At 50.3% G+C, this 24,166-nt stretch overlaps 1 protein-coding gene across 1 annotated transcript in view; it reads left to right on the top strand.

Moving 5' to 3' along the window:
* LOC137427331 (uncharacterized) overlaps nt 1–23,106 on the top strand; it is a 131,864-nt gene extending 108,758 nt beyond the window's left edge. The window contains exon 9 of the mRNA XM_078777114.1: nt 21,460–23,106. Within this exon, the coding sequence (XP_078633240.1) occupies nt 21,460–23,090 (1,631 nt within the window). The 3' untranslated portion in view covers nt 23,091–23,106. The remainder of the gene's footprint in view (nt 1–21,459) is intronic.
* Nucleotides 23,107–24,166: the final 1,060 nt, after the last annotated feature.

The raw sequence follows: 24,166 nt of genomic DNA, 5'->3' as shown, positions 1-24,166 counted from the left end.
CGATCGCCTTTTGGACCTCCCCGAGCTTGGTGACATGCGACCGTCGGTCCGAATGGACCATATGCTGTCGCTCATGGGCGACGAAACCCCGAACGCTCTATTCCGGGCGTTATTTCGACGCCAGCTGCCGGCACGAGTACGCCTCGCGTTGGCCGGTTCCGCGACAACGGAACCCCGAGCGCTCGCGGCCGAGGCCGACAAGTTCTACTCGGCTTTGGACACGCAGGCGAGTTTCGGTGCGGCCGTAGCGGCTCCCGAGCCCGAAACTGCTGCGGGTGTCCACCCCTATTACGCGACGCACCGCTGAACCTCCTGCGGGTGCCCACCCCTACTCCGAGGGGCGCCTCGTGGCGGCCGCCACGCCCCGCCCACCACCACCGCGGAAACCGCGGCCTCCGGCTTCGCCGCAAACCTGGTGCCATTTCCACGCTAGGTTCGGCCACGAGGCCTGGCAATGTCGCCCGCCGTGCTCATTCGGCAGGTCGGGAAACGCCTGGGCCAGCCCTCGGTAGTGGCACTGAGCGCCGGCCGATTAAACAGCCTCCTGTACATAACGGACACCTTATCCGGGCGCCGTTACCTATGCGACACGGGAGCGCAGGTGAGTGTCGTTCCCGCCGGTACGTCCAACAAGCAGACCGCGGGCCGGGGTCCCGCTCTGCTTGCTGCCAACGGTACGCCCATTCGCACATACGGAAAACGCTGCCTTTCTCTGCGGTTCGGAGGGCAGGTTTTCCGATGGTCATTCGTGACTGCCGACGTGCCTACGGCACTGCTTAGCGCGGACTTCCTTTGTGCCAATGGCCTCTTGGTGGACGTAAAGCACAGAAGGCTTGTCCAGGCCGAAACGTTCAGCTCGCTCGCTTGCGCGCTGCCCGCCTCGTTGAGCGGCTCATCGAGCGGCTTGCTGAGCGGTTCAGTTCCGGCCAGGTTCATCTGCGCGCTTCCGGCAGCGGACGAATTCACCCACCTCCTCGCCCGTTTCCCGGCCCTCACGAGGCCCACCCTCTCGGCGGGGACCGTCAAGCACCGGGTGGAACATCACATCCCCACCGCCGGGCCACCGGTCGACGCCCGGGCACGCCGCCTCGAGCCGACGAAGCTCGCGGTTGCTAAAGCCGAGTTTGCTACGCTGGAGCGGCTCGGCATCGTGCGGCGCTCCGAGAGTGCTTGGGCGTCGCCGCTCCACATCGTGCCCAAGCCCGGCGGGGGATGGCGACTGTGCGGGCACTACCGCCGTCTCAACGACGCCACCACCCCCGACCGCTACCCCGTCCCCCATATTGAGGACCTTTCCGCCCGCTTGGCGAATATGTCCTTCTCGAAGGTGGACCTCATACGCGGTTGCCATCAGGGTCCCCGTCAGGCCGGAGGACATCCCGAAGACGGCTGTCATCACGCCGTTCGAGAAGTCTTTTCGAGAAGTCTTTTCGAAGTCTTTTCGAATTTCTTCGGATGCCCTTCGGTTTGAAGAATGCGGCTCAGGCGTTCCAGCGCCTCATGGACAGCATCTTGCGCGACTTGGATTTCGTCTACGTCTATCTGGATGACATCCTCGTCGCAAGCGTGTCCCGCGAAGAGCACCTCCACCATCTCCGCACGCTCTTCGAATGCCTGGGCCAGCACGGCCTGATCGTGAACCCCGCCAAGTGCCGGTTCAGTGTCACTGAAATCGTCTTTTTGGGGCACCGCGTCACCAGGCACGGGGCCGTCCCCCTACCGGCCAAGGTGGAGGCGGTGAAGGGGTTTCCGCGCCCCCGCACGATCAGGGGGCTCCAGGAGTTCCTGGGCATGGTAAACTTTTACCATCGGTTCCTGCCCCGCATCGCCCAGCTCCTGCGCCCCCTGCACGAGGCCCTCCGAGGGAAGCCGGGCAAAGGTGACGTCACCTGGACCGAGCAGATGGACGCGGCGTTGGTGGGCGCGAAGCTCGCCTTGGCTAACGCCACCATGCTCACGCACCCGGCGCCCGATGCACCGATCGCCCTCACCACCGATGCCTCGGACTACGCGGTGGGCGCGGTGCACGAGCAATGGGTGCGTGGAGCTTGGCAACCGCTGGCGTTCTTCAGCCGGAAGTTTCGCCCGCCCGAACGCCGGTACAGTACCTTCGACCGCGACTTGCTTGGACTCCACCTGGCGGTCAGGCACTTCTGCCATCTGCTCGAGGGCCTTGCGTTCACGGCCTTCGTCGACCACAAGCCACTGGTGTTCGCGATGGGCAAGGTCGCCGAGCCGTGGTCGGCCCGGCAGCAGCGTCACCTCTCGGCCGTGTCCGAATACACGACGGACATCCGGCACGTCGCGGGGAAGGACAACCCGGTGGCGGATTGCCTTTCCCAGTCCGTTTCCCACGCGGTCCACCTCGGCATCGACTATGCCCGGATGGCGGCGGACCAGGCCGCCGACCCCGACGTCCAGGCCTTGCGGACCACCGTTAGGGCCTCCGCGTCACCGAGGTGCCGTTCAACGGCGCGGGCACGGCCCTCTGGTGCGACATCTCCCTCGGGCGGCCTCGCCCCATCGTGCCCGCAGGCTGGCAGCGCCAGATTTTCGACGCCATCCACGGCCTGTCCCACCCGGGCACGAGGGCCTCCCAGAGGTTGATCGCCGACAAGTTTGTCTGGCATGGCCTCCGGAAGGCCGTCCGCGGCTGGGCCAGGACGTGCCTCGCGTGCCAGCGCGCGAGGGTGCACCGACACACCCAGGCCCCATTGGCCCCGTTTGCGGTGCCGGAACGTCGGTTTGACCACTGACGTGGACCTGGTAGGACCTCTGCCCCCCTCGCGGGGTTTCACCCATGTCCTGACCATGATGGACCGCACCACCCGGTGGCCGGAGGCCGTGCCTTTGGCGTCAACGACGGCGGCGGACGTCGCGCAGGCGTTCATCGCCACCTGGGTCGCCCGGTTCGGCGCCCCCTCGGACATCTCGTCCGACCGCGGCCTCCAGTTCACCTCGGAGCTCTGGGGGGCGGTCGTGCGGGGGCTCGGGGTCCAGCTGCACCGCACCACGGCCTACCACCCCCAGGCTAACGGCCTGTGCGAGCGGTTCCACCGCTCGTTGAAGGCCGTGCTTCGGGCGACCCTCCGCGAGGGCGGGTGCATCGACAGGCTCCCCCGGATGCTGCTGGGCCTCCGGACGGCGCCCAAAGACGACCTGCGCGCATCCGCGGCGGAGTTGGTCTTCGGGCAACCGCTGCGGGTGCCGGGCGAGTTCCTCCCCGACTCCACGGCACTACGGTCCGCGGCGCAGGAGCGCTCCGCGCTGCAGGAGACCCCCCAGAGGTTCGCCCCGGTGCCCACGGCGCACCACGGGCACCCACCTACGCATGTCGCCCCGGAGCTTCGCACCGCGGAGTACGTCTTCGTCCGGCACGACGCCCACCGGACACCACTGCGGCCCCCGTACGACGGGCCTTTCCGCGTGCTGGAGACCGGGGTGAAACATTTCACCTTGGACATCGGCGGCACTCCTGATCGTGTCTCCATAGACCACCTCAAGCCGGCCCACCTTGACGTGGACCACCCACCGCCGGTGGCTCGGCCCCCGCGTCGGGGCCGCCCCCCGGCGGGCGGACCCCCGGCCCCGCCGGCACGCCGCCCCCCGAGCCTGCACCCATCCCGGGTGCAGCCGGAGGCATCCCAGCTGGCATCCCTGCACCCCGGACGCCGCCAGTCGCCAGAGGGCGCTTCGGCCGGGTCATCCGTTTGCCCCACAAACTGGCCCTCCAGGTGCGCGGGAATTCTGAGGGGGCGCATGTGGCGGACACGAAAGCTCACTGGCGCGAGGGCATCATTCCGCGCACCAAGTGGGCGGCGGCCACGCCCGAGGGGTAGGCGTGGCCGCGGGATACACACCGGGCGCGCAGCCCGGAACGCTCCAGTGTTACAGTGGAGCTCTTGAATAAAGACTCTTACAACTTACCGCGTTGTCCACTTCCTCCTTGCTTACAAGCAGCGCGCGTAACACCACGCTTCAATGTCATAATTACGGCACCAATGACATCATCGTTATCAACGCAATGAATGATGGAAAAGCCTTTTGATCAATATCAGGCTTCATTAAACTTAAATCAAGCAGGATCTAAGAAAGGAATACAAATACAACAAGAGTATATTAACACAAACAGATTATGTACATTAAGCGAGGTAATACAATCAAGCCAGCTCGCAGAGTACGATCTCAATCTTACCAGCATGAACCATTGTCTGGCTTCAGCTCACAGCAGACCAGTCTTGCACGAACATCCGCGCACATCCGCGCGGCGACAACTTATAGCCTTCAGTCCCTGGAGGTCGATACCTTCAATTGCTCTTCTTCTTCAAATTCACCACAATCTGCCCTGCTGGAAAATGTCACTTCTACTCGTGGCAAATCAGTCAATCTAAACACGAATCCACGATATAAGAGCGATGTCTGTCTGTGTGTCTGTCTGTGTCACCATTTTTCTCAGAGATGGCTGAACGGATCTTCATCAGTGAGTGCCTGGGAGTGTTTTAGGCCAAAAAAAAAAAAAAACTATGACAAAAGAAAAAGATTGTTTTTTTGGAGTTAAAAAAAAATCGCTCAATTGTGCCTTCGCCTTTTAAAATTAATGACAGTTATATACAAGTACACAGTCGCATAAATAAATACCAAAAAAATCACCAGACATTTGAATACAAATGAATCAAACAATTCCGGAAGTGCACGAAGTTGGTCGTACGGCTTCTTCTTCATCCTGATCGGCATTGCAGGTAACTCAAAAACGTGATGAACGCCACATTCACCCACCAGCATATATATGAATCCCTTCCTCTCCTGCCTCCCCCCCTCCCCTCCGCTTCTCCCCCTTTGCTCCCCTTCCCCCCCTCACCCTTCCCCCTTTACCCCCCTAACCCCTCAACTCCTCCCCCACCCCTGCCCTTTCCCCCCCTCCCTCCCCCTTCCCCCTACCCTCGATCCTCCTCCCCCTCTCCTCCCTCACCCTCTCCTCCCCTCTCCCCCACTCTCCTCCCTTCCCCTTCCCCCTCCTCCCTTCCCCTTCCCCCTCCTCCCTTCCTCTTCCCCCCCCCCTTCCTCCCCTTCCGCCCCTTCCCCACCCAGCAACACCGGGTACTTCTGCTAGTATTCGATAAATGTCAAACTACACAACACCAGAATGATGTCGACTACAAAGCAGAATATCCACTATCGAAACAAATCACATATTTAAACGATTCGGAGGTCAACAAGACCGATCACTTCGGGTTCGGTAGATCTCCGGCTCAGGAGAATGTGGAGGACACTCTACCTCATCTTGTGGCATCTCCTCGATTGTCTGGAGATTTTTCAGAGTGGGCGGCAAGGATACTATCTCTGGCAAACCCTTGATCGGTACCGCACTCCTCTCGGAAATCCCTTCAGGTGACTTTACCTGCGACTCAGGTTCCCAAATTCTATCCACGACCTCCCCACGTGGCGCTAGATGACGAACTGACACGGTGGTCTCGCGACCATCGGCGAAGCGAACATGCACGTACTCCTCATTCGCCTCGAAGATTCACTTCATCCACGAGCGGCTCATATTTGCTTTGACGTATGGATCGACGTAGCAATACCGGTCCTGGTTCTGACAACCAGATCGGTAACGAGTGTCCACTAAAACTCTGACGACGAAAGGAGAACGTTCGTTCATGTGGGGTTACGTTAGTAACCGTGCACAATAAATACCGGATAGAATGTAACGCGTCAGGCAGCACCATTTCCCACTGGCTGCCCGAAGGATCACGTGACTTGTCGCATGGAAACTGCCCGCCAGATTACACTGTTGTAACGTTCAACGATCCCATTGTCAATTCCCACGTTCGATCCCACGTTCAACGTAGTCAACGTGTGGCCCTGAATGGGTTCCTCTCATCTCCTCTTCCTGTTCAGGCTGGAGTTCCCGAAGGCAGTGTTCTGGGCCCTGTGCTTTTTCTGGGCTTCATCAATGATCTCTCTGACTCTCTTGAAAATCCTCTCCATCTCTTTGCTGATGACTCTACTCTGTCGCTCCATTCCTCATCCCTCAGATCGGCAGTCTGCAGCCTCATCACTCTCTGCAGACCTGGACAAAATCACAGACTGGGCAAACAAGTGGAACATGTCTTTCAATCCTGACAAATCTCACACTCTTACGATGTCTCTCCGAAAAGACCGACTGGACAACCCTCCCATCCACTTTCTGAAAAATCCTCTCCAGGAAGTTCTGTCACTCAAGCTTTTGGGTCTCACTATCTGCCATGATCTTTCCTGGGAAAACCGCATTTCAAATCTGGCCTCCAAAGCCAGTCGCCGACTGGGCATCCTCCGTCGTGCGAAGTCCTTCCTTGGCACACCTGAGCTCCTCGCCACATACAAGGCTTTCATCCGCAGCTCAATGGAATACTGCTCTCCCCTCTGGGCTGGTGCTCCTGCCTCACACCTAGCGTGTCTTCACGCTGTTGAAACCAAAGCGTTCAGAATCATTGGAATCTCCCGCGATGAAGCTAACTCCAAGGGCCTTTCACTCACTCACCGCAGGCAGGTTGGTGGTCTTTCTGTCTTCCACCGACTCCTCTCTGGCCTTGCCCCCCCCCCTCCCCCAGCTCTCTGGGCTCTGTCCCCCAAATATTCCTTCAGGTCGCACAAGATCTGCCTGCAACCCTCTTATGGTTAAACTGCCAAAATCAAGACTCTCTGCTCACCTTCACTCCTTCATTCCTCTTTACTCCCGCCTTTGGAACAAACTCCCTCACTCTCTTCAATCCCACTCCACCCTCCAGGTCTTTAAAACAGCTGTTCACCACCATCTCTTATCTTCCCCCATCCAAAACCAACGAGATGGAAGGGAAGTGGTGTGAGAATGGTGAAGGGTAGGCAGGGACAGAAATACAAGTTTGTGTGGCAAGGGTGCCCGGAGGGCGTGAATGGTGTTGGTGTCCTGTTTTCTGAGGAGTTTGTAGACAGTGTGTTGAGTGTGACGAGAGTGAGTGATAGGTTGATAGTGAAAATGATGATTGGAAAGCTCTTGGTGAACGTCATCTCGGGATATGCTCCGCAGGTTGGTCGGAGCGATGAAAAGGACAAGTTCTGGTGTGCGATAGAGAAGCTGATGGAAAACGTGAAAGATGAGGAAGTTGTTGTGGTAGGAGGAGACCTAAATGGACATGTGGGAAGGAGTATGGACGGTTTTGAGGGAGTTCCTGGGGTTTACGGATATGGTGTGAGAAATGGAGAAGGTGAAAGGATTTTGGAGTTTGCTGATGGAGCTGATTTGTTGATTTGTAATACTCAGTTCCAGAAAGGGGATAATAAGCTTGTTACATACACGTCAGGTGGGTCGACGACAACTCTTGACTACCTGATGGTGCGTCGGCGAGATAGGGGGCACCTCCGGGACACAAAGGTGATCCCGGGGGAGGAGGCTGTTTCACAGCACCACTTGGTTGTCTGTGACATAAGGGTGAAAGGTGCGAGGAGGGCTCGGCGGGTGAAGTACCAACCGAGAATGAAGGTGTGGAGGTTGAAAGAGGTGACAGTAAGGGAGGCATTAAAAGAGAGGCTGAGTCGGGTAGAGGATGATGTGATTGAGCTTGAACGTGGTTGGATGTCAATGAAAGATAGTCTGTTGGGAGCCGTTGGTGTGGTATGTGGATGGACAAAAGGACCACCGAGGCACTCGGAAACATGGTGGTGGGATGATGAAGTTGGAAAGAGGATTGACGAGCAGAGGAAGAAGTTCAAGGAGTGGCAGAAGGCGAAGGGTACGGGAGCAGAAAAAGCAGAGCATGAAAGTTATAAGGCAGCCAAGAAGGCTGCAAAGAAAGAGGTAGCAAAGGCGCAGGAGACATGTCGGAAATGTTCGGAGAACGCTTGGATTCGGAAGAGAGTCAGACAGCGGTATTCAGGATTGCAAAGCAGATAGCGAAAGAGAGGTGTGATGTGATGGGGGTGAGTTGCTTGAAGGATGAAGTGGGATAAATCGTTGTGGACCCAGATGGAATTAAAGGAAGATGGAAAAGATATATGGAAATGCTGTTGAATACAGAGAATGAATGGGATGGCAACACAGAGAGTAACCCAGTTTTCGGACCGGCAGAGAAGATAACTGAGAAGGATGTTGAGGAAGCGATAAAAGCAATGAAGAGTAGAAAAGCGGGAGGGCCGACGGGAGTTGTGGGAGATATGTTGAAGGCAGCAAGAAGTTGGGGTGTGAAGAGAATGGCAGAGATCTGTAATCTGGTGGTGGAAGAAGGTCGCATTCCAGTGGATTGGGACCTGAGTACCCTCGTCCCTCGATATAAGGGGAAAGGTGACCCTCTGGAGTGTGGCTCGTACCGAGCGACAGAGTTATTGGAGCATGGAATGAAGGTATTGGAAAGGGTGTTGGAGAGGAGGATAAGGAAGAAGGTGAAGATTGACGAAATGCAGTTTGGATTTATGCCAGGAAGAGGAATGACAGACGCGCTCTTTATTGTGAGGCAGTTGCAGGAGAAGTACATGGAGAAGAGGAAGAAGTTGTTTCTTGGGTTTGTTGATCTGGAGAAAGCATTCGACAGGGTTCCACGCGAAGTATTGACATGGGCTTTGAGGAAGTTAGGAATGGAGGAATGGTTGATCAGAGTAGTGATGGCAATGTACAAAAGAGCGCGCACAGCTGTAAGGACGAAGGACGGGAACAGTGGTGAGTTTGAGGTGAAGGTGGGAGTGCATCAGGGGTCGGTACTAAGTCCACTTCGATTTGTAGCTGTGATGGAGGTGCTGGCTCAGACCGTAAAAGAGGGTTTACCGTGGGAGTTGTAAGCAGATGATCTGGTGTTGATTGCGGAAAGTATGGATGGACTGAAGGAAAAGATGTTGGTTTTTTTTGGTATTTTGTTTTTTTTTGTATACTGAATCGAGGCTCGTGAAAGAGCGAACATTTACTTCACAAACAAATCAACCAGACAAACAAAATACCCAAAAAGAGGGAGCGGAAGACAAGATGGGAAGAGAAGGGGAAGCACACGAACACAACATCCGAGAGCAGGGAGATATGTGGAAAGGAGAGGGCCCGGGGGGAGGAGGCATGGGAAGGGGGGGGGGGGGGAGGGGGAAGTATAAAACACAAGGACACCAAGGACTTCCTGGACAGAAGTTGGTATTTCAAAAAAGTGGAATTGGGGTGAAATTAGCGGGGGTAGAAAAGATCAAGGTTTTGGATGGGGGAAGATAAGAGATGGTGGTGAACAGCTGTTTTAAAGACTTGGAGGGTGGAGTGGGATTGAAGAGAGTGAGGGAGTTTGTTCCAGAGGCGGGAGAAAAGAGGAATGAAGGAGTGAAGGTGAGCAGAGAGTCTTGATTTTGGCAGTTTAACCATAAGAGGGTTGCAGGCAGATCTTGTGCGACCTGTTGGAATATTTGCGGGACAGAACCCAGAGAGAGCTGTGGGGGCAAGGCCAGAGAGGAGTCGGTAGAAGATGGAAAGACCACCAACCTGCCTGCGGTGAGTGAGTGAGAGGCCCTTGGAGTTAGCTTCATCGTGGGAGATTCCAATGATTCTGAATGCTTTGGTTTCAACAGCGTGAAGGCGAGCTAGGTGTGAGGCAGGAGCACCAGCCCAGAGGGGAGAGCAGTATTCCATTGAGCTGTGGATGAAAGCCTTGTATGTGGTGAGGAGCTCAGGTGTGCCAAGGAAGGACTTCGCACGACGGAGGATGCCCAGTCGGCGACTGGCTTTGGAGGCCAGATTTGAAATGTGGTTTTCCCAGGAAAGATCATGGCAGATAGTGAGACCCAAAAGCTTGAGTGACAGAACTTCTTGGAGAGGATTATTCAGAAAGTGGATGGGAGGGTTGTCCAGTCGGTCTTTTCGGAGAGACATCGTAAGTGTGAGATTTGTCAGGATTGAAAGACATGTTCCACTTGTTTGCCCAGTCTGTGATTTTGTCAAGGTCTGCAGAGAGTGAGGAGGCTGCAGACTGCCGATCTGAGGGATGAAGAATGGAGCGACAGAGAGTAGAGTCGTCAGCAAAGAGATAGAGAGGATTTTCAAGAGAGTCAGAGAGATCATTGATGAAGACCAGAAAAAGCACAGGGCCCAGAACACTGCCTTGGGGAACTCCAGCCTGAACAGGAAGAGGAGATGAGAGAAACCCATTCAGGGCCACACGTTGACTACGAGGAGAGAGGAAGTCCGCCAGCCATGCGTGGAGATTTCCATGGATCCCAAAAGAGGAGAGTTTGGTGAGCAGAGCGGGGTGCCAGACCGTATCGAAGGCACGTGATATGTCAAGGGAGACTGCTCTAATTTCCTGTTTGGCATTGAGGACCTCCATCCATTGTTGAGAAAGCAGAAGCAGCATGTCCAGAGTGTAGTGTCCAGGTCTGAAACCAAATTGATGATCAGAGATCAAGCCATTGGAGAAGAGGAAAGATTTCATATCTGAAGCAATGATTGATTCCATGACTTTGCTGATAATTGGGAGAAGGCTGATTGGTCTGTAGTTGCTGGGATCTGTTTTTGCACCTTTTTTGTGCAAAGCGGTGATGTTGGCAGATTTCCAAGCAGATGGAAGATGACCTTGAGCAAAAGAGAGGGTGAAGAGAACAGAGAGAGGGAGTGAAAGAGCGGAAGAACATGATTTTAGGACCCGTGGGCTGATGCCGTCAGGTCCAGTTGCAGAATCAGAATCAGAGTCGAGGGTTGACAGAAACTTTTCCACCTTGTCAGGAGGAAAGGACACAGAGTCCAGGAGCAGCTGGGTACGCCTGGGTATGGTGGGTACAGAGAGGGATGGGTTTGGGACACAAGATTTAGAGGCAAACACAGAGTTGAGGCATTCAGCTTTTTCACGTGCGGAGTCAGCCGTGTGGCCATTTGAGGTGAGGGAGGGGATGGAGGGGGAACAAACACCAGAAACAGATTTGACCAGACGCCACCAGGATTTGGAAGAGGGAGACAGATAAGAGAGTTCGGTCCTGAGAACGGAGAGATATTGTTTCCTGGCTCTCCTGAGGGTGGACACACACTTGTTGCGGGCTTTGTGAAAGGAAATGAGATTTCCTTCCGTTGGATTTGCTTTCCAGGAGACAAAAGCAAGTTGTTTCTGGGCAATAGCCTCACCACAAGATTCCGTGTACCATGGACGGGAGGAAGGGTATGACAACTGAAGACGAGATGGGATAAATCTGTGCATGAGAGAGAGCAATTTACTTTGGAAGAATTCCCAGGATGAGTTGATGTCAGAGGCAGTAGAGATGGGAGACCAGTCCAGATGATTGATGGCTGCTTGAAGACCGTGCCAGTTGGCCTGAGTGAAATGCCAGACTCGCCGACGCTGAGGATTCTCTCTGAGAATGGTCAGAGAGATGTCCACTTTAACAAGCACATGATCAGAAGAGCCAATTGGAGCAGAAGAAGAGCAGCAGACATTTTCAGGGAAGTTAGTCATAACCAAGTCCAGAAGAGAAGATGCTCCGTTGACTGAGATCCGGGTTGGGAAATTGACAGATTGTGTCAGTCCCAGTGAGTCACAGAAGTCCTTTGCTGAAGAGCCATGGCTGGTGAGAGAGGTACCCACCCCCAGCCAACTGGCATGGTGACAGTTGAAATCACCACATATGAGCAAGAGAGAGAGTTGGGATGGGTAGATAGAAGTTGGTCCATATTATCAGACAGCGAGATGTAGATGGAGTCATCACTGTTTGGTGGACGGTACAACACACATATGAACAAAAGGTGGGAGCGAAGGGGAAGGCGTAGCCAAAGGTATTCCTGGGGGTGAGGTGGAGAGAGGGCAGTGCATGGCGAGTGAGGAAGAGAGTTTTTTTTAGAAAGATAGCAACCCCACCTCCAGGACGAGGCTCAGGTAAATCATACCGGAGGAGGGAGTAACCTGGGAAAGATACCAAGGAATCAGAGACATCATGAAGGAGAAAAGTTTCTGTTAAGCAGATCACGTTTGGTTTGTCAGAAGCAACCTGTATGGAGAGATCAGTTAAGTTTGAGCGAAGGCCCCGGATGTTTGAGGTCCATACTGTTAAGGAAGAGGAAGGGGGAGCATCGGATACAGACCAGGGGGGGGGGGGGGGAGGAGCGGTACGGTAAGATGTGGAAGAGGAGGAAGAGGTATGGAGAGCTGTTGAAGGTGTGTCAGAGATTACAGAATAGCTTGGAGAAAGGGAAGAATGGGGCGGACAAAAGGTTTGATGGTGATTGGGTGAGGCGCAGTGAGGTGTTATTTGAGGAGGGGGAAGAGTGAGGCAGAAGGTTGAGGGAGAAGAAGGTGAAAGTTGGAAGGGGGAAGAAGCGGGGAGGACGCTTTGAGGAGGAGGGGTGAGAGGGGAGTCTAGGAGGGGAGGAGTGAGGGAGAGTCTTGGAGGGGAGGGGTGTGGGGGGAGTTTAGGAGGGAAGGGGCAGGGGGGGAGATTTGAAAGGGATGGGTGATGGGGAAGATTTGGGGGGGAGGGGCAAGGGGGAAGATTTGAAAGTGATGGGTGATGGGGAAGATTTGGAGGGAAGGGGTGAGATTGGATTTTGAAAAGTGTACGATTAATGGGAAACGAACATTTATTGCAAAATGAGTTTCTTGAGACATTCGAGTCAAAAATACATTTGAGGACGCTGAAGGATGGGTGGAGTTCTGGAGAGTTTAGGGAATGAATGAAAGATGCACTGTGAGAGATGGGAAAAAAATTTGGAATGAATAGATTTGGTGAGCAAGTCGAAAGCATTCTTTTATAGAAGAAGAAGAAAAAGGTGTTATAGAATATGACAAAATAAAGTTCTTCAGGGGACAGATGAAACATTTTTAAACAACGTGGTCGAAGAACAAACGAACAAAGAAGAACGAACAAACGGAGAAGGAAGATTTTTTTTTAATTTTTTTTTTTTTTAGATTTTAAAACAAGGAAGTATGGGGTGAAAAGACCGTGAAAAACAGAGACCGAAAAGATGAACAAGTGGAAGGAATGTATGGAGACAAAAGGTCTGAAGGTGAATATAGGAAAGACGAAGGTGATGGCAAGTGGTAAAGCATGTGGTGAGGTGGAAAGAACTGGGAAGTGGCCATGTGCTGTGTGCAAGAAGGGTGTCGGAGTGAACTCCATTCAATGTACAATGTGCGCTGAGTGGGTTCATCAAAAATGTAGTGGTCTGAGAGGGACATTAACCAGTGTGGCAGCTACATTCAAATGTAAGGTGTGCACAGAGGTAGCTGCAGATGGAGGAAATGTTGAGTTGGATCTTGGAGACGGCGTGAAGCTGGAAGGTGTGAAAACATTTTGCTACCTCGGAGACATGCTGAATGGAGAAGATGGATCAGACTCGGCAACGGTTGCTTGAGTGAGATGTGCATGGAAGACGTTTCGGGAACTGAGTGGCGTGCTGATGAGGAGGGGAGTGTCGTTGAAGCTGAAGCTGAAGGGAAAGGTGTATGCTGCATATGTGAGAAGTGTTATCATTTATGGGAGCGAGACATGGGTCATGAATGTAGAGCAGCAACAAAGGCTGGAAAGGGTGGAAATCCGAATGGTTCGGTGGATGTGCGGAATGTCGTTGAGAGAGAGGAAGACAAATGATGAATTGCGGAAGATGATGGGAATAGAGCCTGTGATTGATGCTGTAAAGAGGAACAGGTTGAGATGGTTTGGTCATGTGTTGAGGAAGGATGAAAGTGACTGGTTGAGAAGAGTGATGGAAATGAATGTAGAAGGAAGTAGAGGACGGGGAAGACCGAGAAAGACTTGGCTAAAGATGGTGGAACAAGAAATGCGGGCAAGGGGGTTAACAAGGAGAGATGCAGAAAATGGGGCAAAATGGAGAAGATTGTCATGGGGACCGCAAGGCTAACCCCTGCTCTTGCAGGGAAAATGGCCTTAAAATGCATGTTGTTGTATCCAAAACCTTGATCTTTTCTACCCCTGCTAATTTCACCCCAAATCCACTTTTTTGAAATACCAACTTCTGTCCTGGAAGTCCTTGGTGTCCGTGTTTTATACTTCTCCCACCCCCACCCCCCCACACCCCCTTCCCACGCCTCCTCCCCCAAAGCCTTCTCCCTCCCACACATCTCCCTGCTGTCAAATGTTGTGTTTGTGTGCTTCCCCTTCTCTCCCCATCTTATTTCCCGCTACCTCTTTTTATATATTTTTTGTCTGGTTGATTTGTTGGTGAAATAAACGGTAGCTCTTTCACGAGCCTCAATTCAGTTTTTCAAAAAAAAAAAACCTGTTGAGCTGCAAAAAGCAAATTTGCCTTGTGGATTATACCTTGTCGTTCGACTGGAGGCTCTCTCTCTTTCCTGAAGGAATTGTTTTATCTCACGAGACATGAAAGCGGCTTCCCGATCTGAATGAATACACGCTGGACAACCAAACAGCGCGAATAACTGCGAGAGACATTTAATCACTGAATTTGGAGAGAGATCTCCACAAGGAAAGGCAAATGGGAAGCGTGAGTACTTATCTTTGACGGTGAGCATGTAACGTTGAGAGGTGGCCGTACGTAGGGAGTGGACCTTTAAAATCAATGTTCAGATGCTCCCATGGTTGGGTGGGTTTGATCAAAACCCCTTGATGCGGTTTATAAAACTGGTTTCAGTTGGGCGCAAACTGGACAAGTACTTCAGACTCTCTTTACGTCCTCAACCGAATAAGGAAGATTTCGACATCAAACAAAATGCGCGATGCGAGTGATTCCCGGATGACAAAGCGAGTCATGCAGCTCCCGCAATCCCCTCTCGGATCCCACGGTTCCACATCAAGCATGAGAAAATGCATCATCAGCGACATTGTCCTTGCCAGGGCGATATCCGATGTCGTAGCCGAATTCCGCAAGCTCATTGCGCCGCATAGCGATTTTATTTTATTTTATTTTTTTATTTTATTTTTTTCCATTCTTTATTTTGCTGGGAATGTTGACCCTCGAACATAAAAGCCACCGATCGTTGGTATGTGATCAAATGAAAATGTTTCCCGAGGAGAAAGTGGTTCCACTTACGCAAGGCCTCCATGATAGCGTCGGCCTCTTTCTCAACAGACGAGTGGCACCTCTCACTGTGTGATAATGTTCTGGAGAAGAAGGCCACGGGTCGGCCCGACTGATTCAAGGTAGCCGTGATTGCGCACTCTGAGGCATCAGTCTCAACAACGAAGGGCACACTGTTATCAATTGATATTGCCACCGCTTGAGCAATATCCTTAATCGAAATGTGAAAAGCCATTTTCGCAGCTGAAGACAGCGGAAAATTTTTGCTTTCAACCAGAGGACGAATTTTCTCGGAATACTTCGGGATCCATTTGGAATAATGAGCGTTTAGCCCGAGGGTTCGTCTCGGCGCGGCTACATCAGGCGGAGGTGGCATTTCCAATAGCAGTTGCAAACAGGACATGTCAGGGCGAATCGAGCCGTCTGAAATGGTATATCCCAAGAGATTGATAGTTTTAGCCGAGAACGTGCATTTGTCAGCATTGAGTGAGTTTGTACTTGCGAGCTACTTCCATGAATCGTTTCAAGTTAGTGTTGTGCTCGTTCTGTGTTCGTCCACATACTGTGACATTATCCACGTAAACAAAGGTGTCTTTGAGATTCTCTCGAGATACTATCTCATTGATGGCTCGTTGGTAGCACGCGACTCAATTTGTTACCCTGAAGGGTATACGATGAAACTGATAGTTGCTGACCAGACTTGAATGCCGTGTACAGCTTATCAGACTCTCGGATCGAAATTTGATGATCGGCACTGCGCAAATCCAATGCACTGAATACTTGATATTTAGCCACTTCTCCTGCCATTTCGTCCGAACGTGGCAATGGGTACGCGTCTAGTTGCGTAAAACGATTAATAGTTTGGGAATAGTTTATCACCATCTGTTTCCTGTGATTAGCACTGGTCGTCACCAATACCTGGGCCCGCCACGGCGATTTGCTCGGCTCGATGATGCCTTCGGTGAGAAGTTTCCTGGTCTCCACAGCAACAAACTTCCCATGCTCCCGGGTAAGTCATCTTCACTTCAAAGCGATCGGTTTACAATCCTCAGTTAAGTTGGCAAACGGCGATGGTGGATCGACTACTACCTCTGACAGACTACAGACTGTGAAGATAGGGTTAGTACCCCCAAAATGCATATTTAAATCAGCATGCCTTCGAAAAAAATCATGACCCAAGTGTAGATCAGCACATAAGTCTCTCAGAACCATCGGTTTCACGTTCTGGTACTTCGTCTCATTCGTTCCTCGTTCCACAACACAATATCCCCTTATCTCTTGATGTAAAGATGATGCCAGACACACTGTTTTCCCCATGGGGAGGATAGGCCAAGCATGGCGCTTCACCAATACAGCATTCACATAGCTGTCCGAACACCCCATGTCGATCAGCGCATCAGCGGCCTCCCCATTCACCGTGATCTTGACCACCGCTTTCACGAGACTGAAGGGCGAAGTAGCGGAGAGCGCAGTGGCTTCCAACTGCATACCAGCAGAAATGGGTCCGACCGTTTTGACAGCTCGACACACCTTGGCATAATGTTCTTTCTTGCCACAATTATTACACATGGCATTGCATGCTGATCGTGTTGCACCGCCTGGTGTTGGCTTAGCGGTTCGGGTGCCGGCTTGGGATCCGAGGATCCTGAGTTTGAATCCTGGTCGATCGTTGAATTAACGCCAGGGGGTTGACTCAGCCTGTCATCCTTCCGAGGTCGGCAAATTGAGTACCAGCTTGGTGGGATGAATGATCACGGTGTGTACCTCGATTTAGAATAGGTACACCGTATCCCTGCGCATCGAAAGAGGCGACCAAGGGGTTTTTTTTGTTGGTTTTTTTTGTATACAAGATCTAGGCTCGTGAAAGAGCTAACATTAATCACACAAAAAGTCAAACCGACACACAAAACACAAAAAACAAGGGGAGCGGCAGACAAGATGGGGAGAGATGGGGAAGGACACAAACACAACATTTGAGAGCAGGGACATCGGGAGGACTTGGGGTGGAGGTGGGAGAGGTATAAAACATATGAACACTGCAAGGACTCTGGGGTGAATTACCGGGGGTTGAAAAGATCAAGGTTTTGGATGGGGGAAGATAAGAGATGGTGGTGAACAGCTGTTTTAAAGACCTGGAGGGAGGAGTGGGATTGAAGTGAGTGGGGGAGTTTGTTCCAGAGGTGGGAGAAAAGGGGAATGAAAGAGTGAAGGTGAGCAGAGCCTAGATTTTGGTAGTTTAACCATAAGAGGGTTGCAGGCAGATCTTGTGCGACCTGAAGGAATATTGGGGGGGACAGAGCACAGAGAGAGCTGGGGGAGCAAGGCCGGAGAGGAGTCGGCAGAAGACAGAAAGACCACCAACCTAACCTGCCTGCGGTGAGTGAGTGAAAGGCCCTCGGAGTTGACTTCATCGCAGGAGATTCCAATGATTCTGAAAGCTTTGGCCTCAACAGCATGAAGCCGCGCTAGGTGTGAGGCAGGAGCACCAGCCCAGAGGGGGGAACAGTATTCCATTGAGCTGCGGATGAAGGCCTTGTATGTGGTGAGGAGCTCAGGTGTGCCAAGGAAGGACTTCGCACTACGGAGGATGCCTAGTCAGCGACTGGCTTTGGAGACCAGCTTGGAAATGTGGTTTTCCCAAGAAAGATCATGGCAGATAGTGAGACCCAAAAGCTTGAGCGACAGAACATCTTGGAGAGGATTGTTGAGAAAGTAGATGGGAGGGGTTTCCAGTCGGTCATTTCGGAGAGACATTGTAAGAGTGTGAGATTTGTCAGGATTGAAAGACATGTTCCACTTGTTTGACCAGTCTGTGATTTTGTCCAGGTCTGCAGAGTGAGGAGGCTGCAGACCTCCGATCTGAGGGATGAAGAATGGAGCGACAAAGAGTAGAGTCATCAGCAAAGAGACGGAGAGGATTTTCCAGAGAGTCAGAGAGATCATTGATGAAGACCAGAAATAGCACAGGGCCCAGAACACTACCTTTGGGAACTCCAGCCAGAACAGGAAGGGGAGATGAGAGAAATCCATTCAGGGCCACACGTTGCCTACGACCAGAGAGGAAGTCCGCAAGCCATGAGTGGAGATTTCCATGGATACCGTAGGAGGAGAGTTTGGTGAGCAGAGCTGGGTGCCAGACCGTATCGAAGGCACGTGATATGTCAAGTGAGACAGCTCTGATTTCCTGTTTGGCATTGAGGACCTCCATCCATTGTTGAGACAGCAGAAGCAACATGTCCAGAGGAGAATGACCTGGTCTGAATCCAAATTGATGATCAGAGATCAAGCCATTGGAGAAGAGGAAGGATTTGATATCCGAAGCAATGATGGATTCCATGACTTTGCTGATAATTGAAAGCAGGCCGATTGGTCTGTAGTTACTAGGATCTGTTTTTGCACCTTTTTGTGTGAAGCGGTAATGTTTTCTGATTTTCAAGATGCTGGCAGATGACCTTGAGCAAAAGAGAGGGTGAAAAGAACAGAGAGAGGGTGAGATAGGGCGGCAGAGCAGGATTTTAGGACCCGTGAGCTGATGTCGTCTGGTCCAGTTGCAGAATCAGAGTCGAGACTTGATAAAAACTTCTCCACCTTGTCAGGAGAGAAGGACACAGAGTCCAGGAGCAGTTGGGTTCGACTGGGAAAGGTGGAAACAGAGAGAGATGGGTTTGGGACACAAGATTTTGAGGCAAACACAGAGTTGAGGCATTCGGCTTTGTCACGTGCGGTGTCAACTGTGTAGCCATTTGAGGTAAGGGAGGGGGAACAAACAGCAGAAACGGATTTGACCAGACGCCACCAGGTTTTGGAGGAAGCAGACAGGTTTGAGAGTTCAATCTTGAGTGTGGAGAGATAGTGCTTCCTGGCACTCCTGAGGGTAGACACACACTTGTTTCGAGCTTGGTGGGAGGAACTGAGATTGCCTTCAGTTGGATTTGCCTTCCAAGAGGCAAAGGCAAATTGTTTCTGTTTGTTTCAGGGCAACTGCCTCACCACAAGATTCAGTGTACCATGGATGGGAGGAAGGGTAAGACAACTGAAGACGAGATGGGATAAATCTGTGCATGAGAGAGAGCAGTTTGCTTTGGAAGAACTCCCAGGAAGAATTGATGTCAGAGGCAGTGGAGATGGGAGACCAGTCCAGATGATTGATGGCTGCTTGCAGACCGTGCCAGTCGGCCTGAGTGAAATGCCAGACTCGTCGGCGCTGAGGAGGCTGTCTGAGAATGGCCAGAGAGATGTCCACTTTAACAAGCACATGATCAGAAGAACCGATTGGAACAGAAGAAGAACCGCAGACATTTGCAGGGAAGTTAGTCATAACCAATTCCAGAAGAGAAGATACTCCATTGACTGAGAGACTCATTGAGAGACTCATTGACTGAAGGTTGGCGTCAGGAAGGGCATCCGGCCATAAAAACATTGCCTCAAACAGGGAACCATGATTGTCATGGGGCCCGCAAGGCTAACCCCCGCTCTAGCAGGGAAAATGGCCTTAAAACGATCATCATCATCATCATCATCATCATGCTGGACACTGGATATGCAGATGTCTCCGATATCCACAGAAATAACATTTGGCAGTAGCTGATGTGGTCATCATTAACTTGGGATTTCACTCCTCTGCTGACGATGGCTCACCATCGACCATTCCTTCCGATTTCTGGAGTGGGGGTCGTGTAGCGGAGACTGGTGATCGGAGTATCCTGAGATTGTGTGAGTGTCTGCATCTCCCCTCGTCATCCCTCTGACGTTGAAGCATTCACAGGGAGGTAAGATCGCCCGTACGCGTCTGAGCGAGTTGCAAGGTACGAGCTTCATATGCATCATGAAGATTCACCGTCATTCTCCAATAGCCGTTGTCGTATATCAGGCGATTGCAGACCAGTTATAAAAGCATCACGCATGCAATCATCTTGAAGTTCCTGCAACGTACCAATCTGAAAGTTGCAATCTCTACTCAGGTGTCTCAAAGCTTGCACACATTGCTCCAAAGTCTCTCCCGGCTCTTGTCGGTGTGTAGACAGTAAATGGCGAGCATAGATCGTTCCACGAGGCTTGACGTACAAAGTCTTGAGAGCCTCGTAAGCGTTGGTTTCGCTCGCGCAATGGGCGAAATATCGATAGACGGACGTGGACACTGGGTTGATGAGCACGTCCAGCTTATCTGCTTCCGTAACTTCATCGGACTCATAAGCCCTAAGGTATCGTCTGAAGACACAAATTCAGCGAGCCAACTTCGCCGGCATTCACAGTGTTCGGATCCACGTCGAATGAATGATGGAAAGCCTTTTTGGTCAATATCAGGCTTTATTAAACTTGAATCAAGCAGGATCTAAGAAACGAATACAAATACAAGAGTACCCTTGTGCTCAAAATGTTTCACAATACGTTGAACGGCACAATTTGTTGGTCCATCACGTGTTCTGAGGTCGTATTCCCAGCAGAACCGGCAGGCAGAACGGGTGTCTGCATATGAATTAGTCTGGTACCACAGAGCCATCACTGTTGTCTTCTGCTCCATTGTCAATGTCATCGTTGAGTTACGGTGCTAAAAATCCCAGGGAGCAAACACCACAATAACACCACCAAACCCTGAAAAGGAAAACGGTATCGGTCAAAAAAACAAAGAAATGGCAGGAAGTCAAAGTTGTATCAATCTTTTTCGAACACCCTGCACATATGTCCATATATGTACATGTCGAAAGATTTGCAGCTCAGGATTCATATTGTAAAGGATGTGTTTCTTTACGAGCACAGCTGTCAAACCAATGTGAAGATTGTGAAGCCAATTATGTGGGCCAAACATCCAAACGCTTAACAACAAGGCTAACTGAACTCCAATGTGCTGCAAGACAACAAGACAGGTTGTCATTGGTTGTGACACACATACACACCAACACACATTCTCATGGAATCAGACCACGATCCTTGGCACAGGAGCTTTGAGAGTGAACTGCGAGATTATATTATCGAATGACGAAGCTTGGGGTGTGGTCTGCCGGTTACGATAGTTTCCATGCACCTCGTCCCACTCTGGGGGTGTGGCCTTGTTCCTCATTCGTTTGGTGGGGCAGGGTTTACTTGTTGAAGGTAATGTCCAGACACTGACGGCGATTGTTGTTGTTATTGGTTAAATATGTGCGTTTATATGGCCGGCTTGTTATAATTGTAAAAACAAAAGGAAAAACCACCGAGAATAATCGCATACTGGGAGAGAACGAACCTTAGATCCGACCTCGTCAACACAACGCCACCCTCCCGTGTGGTGACACGTAAACGATCTTAAGCTCACAGTTCTCCCTCCTTAATACATTGAGATGTCTCCTACCCAAACACGGTCCATACTATTACTATGCAATCCTATTTCCACTGTGGTATTATATCCCCTACCCCCACAAACGTAACAATATGTACATGTTTGTGTACGTTTGTCAGAATTATATCAAGTATTGAGCAATATCAGATATTTTTTTTTTTTAACATGTCACGTGATGTTGTATTTACAGGTGGATCCATTGAATCTGCAAGGGAGACTGCACCTACTTTTACGAACAGCGTAGACCCAGGCCCGCAGGACTCGCCAACTGAAACAAACAAGAGAACTTTTTACAAACACAACAAAACGAAAAATGAATTGTTTGCACGTAAAAATGTTCACCAGGTTCGCAAAGGAGAGAGAGATGAACGCCCATTCAAATGCACAAGTTGTGGAAAATCTTTTAATCGGTCATTCACCCTGAAATCACACATGAGAACTCACAATGGTGAATGCCCATACGAATGCACAAGTTGTGGAAAATCTTTTCATCGATCATTCACCCTGAAATCACACATGAGAACTCACAATGGTGAATGCCCATACGAATGCACAAGTTGTGGAAAATCTTTTAATCTCTCATCCACCCTTAAAAGGCACATGGTTATTCACAATGGTGAACGCCCATTCAAATGCACAAGTTGTGGAAAATCTTTTAATCGGTCATCCACCCTTAAATCACACATACAAATTCACAATGATGAACGCCCATACAAACGCACAAGTTGTGGAAAATCTTTTAATCTGTCATCCACCCTTAAATCACACATACAAATTCACAATGATGAACGCCCACACAAATGCACAAGTTGTGGAAAATCTTTTAATCAATCATCCAGCATTAAAAGGCACATGATGATTCACAATGGTGAACGTCCACACAAATGCACAAGTTGTGGAAAATCTTTTATTCATTCATCCCATCTTCCAAGGCACATGAAAATTCACAATGGTGAACGCCCATACAAATGCACAAGTTGTGGAAAATCTTTTAATCAGTCATCCCATCTTTCAAGGCACATGAAAATTCACAATGGTGAACGCCCATACAAATGCACAAGTTGTGGAAAATCTTTTAATCGGTCATCCCATCTTTCAAGGCACATGAAAATTCACAATGGTGAACGCCCATACAAATGCACAAGTTGTGGAAAATCTTTTAATCGGTCATCCACCCTTAAAACACACATGATAATTCACAATGGTGAACGCCCATACAAATGCACAAGTTGTGGAAAATCTTTTAATCGATCATCCAACCTGAAAGCACACATACAATTTCACAATGATGAACGCCCACACAAAAGCACAAGTTGTGGAAAATCTTTTAATCGATCATCCAGCCTTAAATCACACACGATAATTCACAATGATGAACACCCATACAAATGCACAAGTTGTGGAAAATCTTTTAATCGATCATCCAACCTGAAATCACACATACAAATTCACAATGATGAACGCCCATACAAATGCAAAATTTGTGGAAAATCTTTTCATCGATCATCCAACCTGATGAGGCACATGAAAATTCACAATGAAGAACGCCCATACAAATGCACAAGTTGTGGAAAATCTTTTAACCTGTCATTCCATCTTACAAGGCACATGAAAATTCACAATGAAGAACGCCCACACAAATGCACAAGTTGTGGAAAATATTTTAATCGATCATCCCATCTTACAAGGCACATGAAAATTCACAATGGTGAGCCATACAAATGCACAAGTTGTGGAAAATCTTTCAATCAATCATCCAACCTTAAATCAAACATACAAATTCACAATGAAGAACACCCATACAAATGTACAAGTTGTTAGACTAGGCTAAATTTCCAGAAATGCATCTAATACAAGTTATAGGGGCATTTCTGAGTAAAAGTTGGTAACAAGTGTTTTTAACCTATTTTGGGGGTGCTGATCATGAAAAAATAGGATACCAAGCTGAATTTTTGGTATTTGATGCTCAAATCTGGAAAAAACTAAATGGCCGCCAAAATATTTAACTTTTAGCCGCTGAACTCAGAATCACACAGGAAGACATTTCAACAAGTACACTTTACGTGAAACAAGATGAATATTTCCGGGCAATCAAATTTGTATATACTATTTTAGCAGAAATCGATGTTTCGGCCATTTTCCAAGATGGCCGCCATCAAATCTTATATTGACGATATCTCCAGTTCTAGTGAACATAGAATCATTATTTTGATGTCTAGCCCCAGGTTATCGAGGTCAAGGAAGCATATGAGCGCACTATTATTAGTGTTGGACCAAAGCTATATGCTGAAACAGGACACATTCAAGGTGGTTGCTCACAAAATAGCTCTAAATATCGGCTAACTGCAGCTGAAATGATATCTACAGACACTTACACATGGACCCTTGTGCCACACAGCTCATATAATAAACAACACGATTACAAGGCAATACAACTTTACTTTTGATCTTCATTGATTAATACGATTACATGCAGTGAACAATCACATATGAACGTTTAACTATATACAGGTAGCACAGTCATGACGTCTTTTACGATATGCAGGCTCGACGGTAAGTTGAATAATGTCGTTAACACATTACACATTGTCATTAAAGCAACCGTCCTGGTCAGTTTCTTGCCGACATACACATGCAGCTGTGCAGCCAAGTTTTGCTTTACGGCAGCTACAGCGCATGGTACGACACCGTGACCTGCAACTGCAAGAAACAAGTTCAAGACACGACTCAGGAATTGGATGGAGTGTCATCAGCACTGGTTGCAAATTGGTAGCGACCCTTTTCCATCCCAACTCCGTGACATTCGGCAGGTTCGGAAGTGGGCAGTGTGCCTCCTTCCATATCAGAGATTGGTAATGCACACGCTGGATGTGGAATTTGAGAGCATCGCTCGTGGG

Source organism: Myxine glutinosa, chromosome 5, assembly GCF_964187855.1.
Source record: "Myxine glutinosa chromosome 5, kmMyxGlut1.1, whole genome shotgun sequence".
Taxonomy (NCBI): Eukaryota; Metazoa; Chordata; class Myxini; order Myxiniformes; family Myxinidae; genus Myxine; species Myxine glutinosa.
The sequence above is the reverse complement of the archived record's forward strand: the minus strand, read 5'-3'. Positions and strand labels throughout refer to the sequence as shown.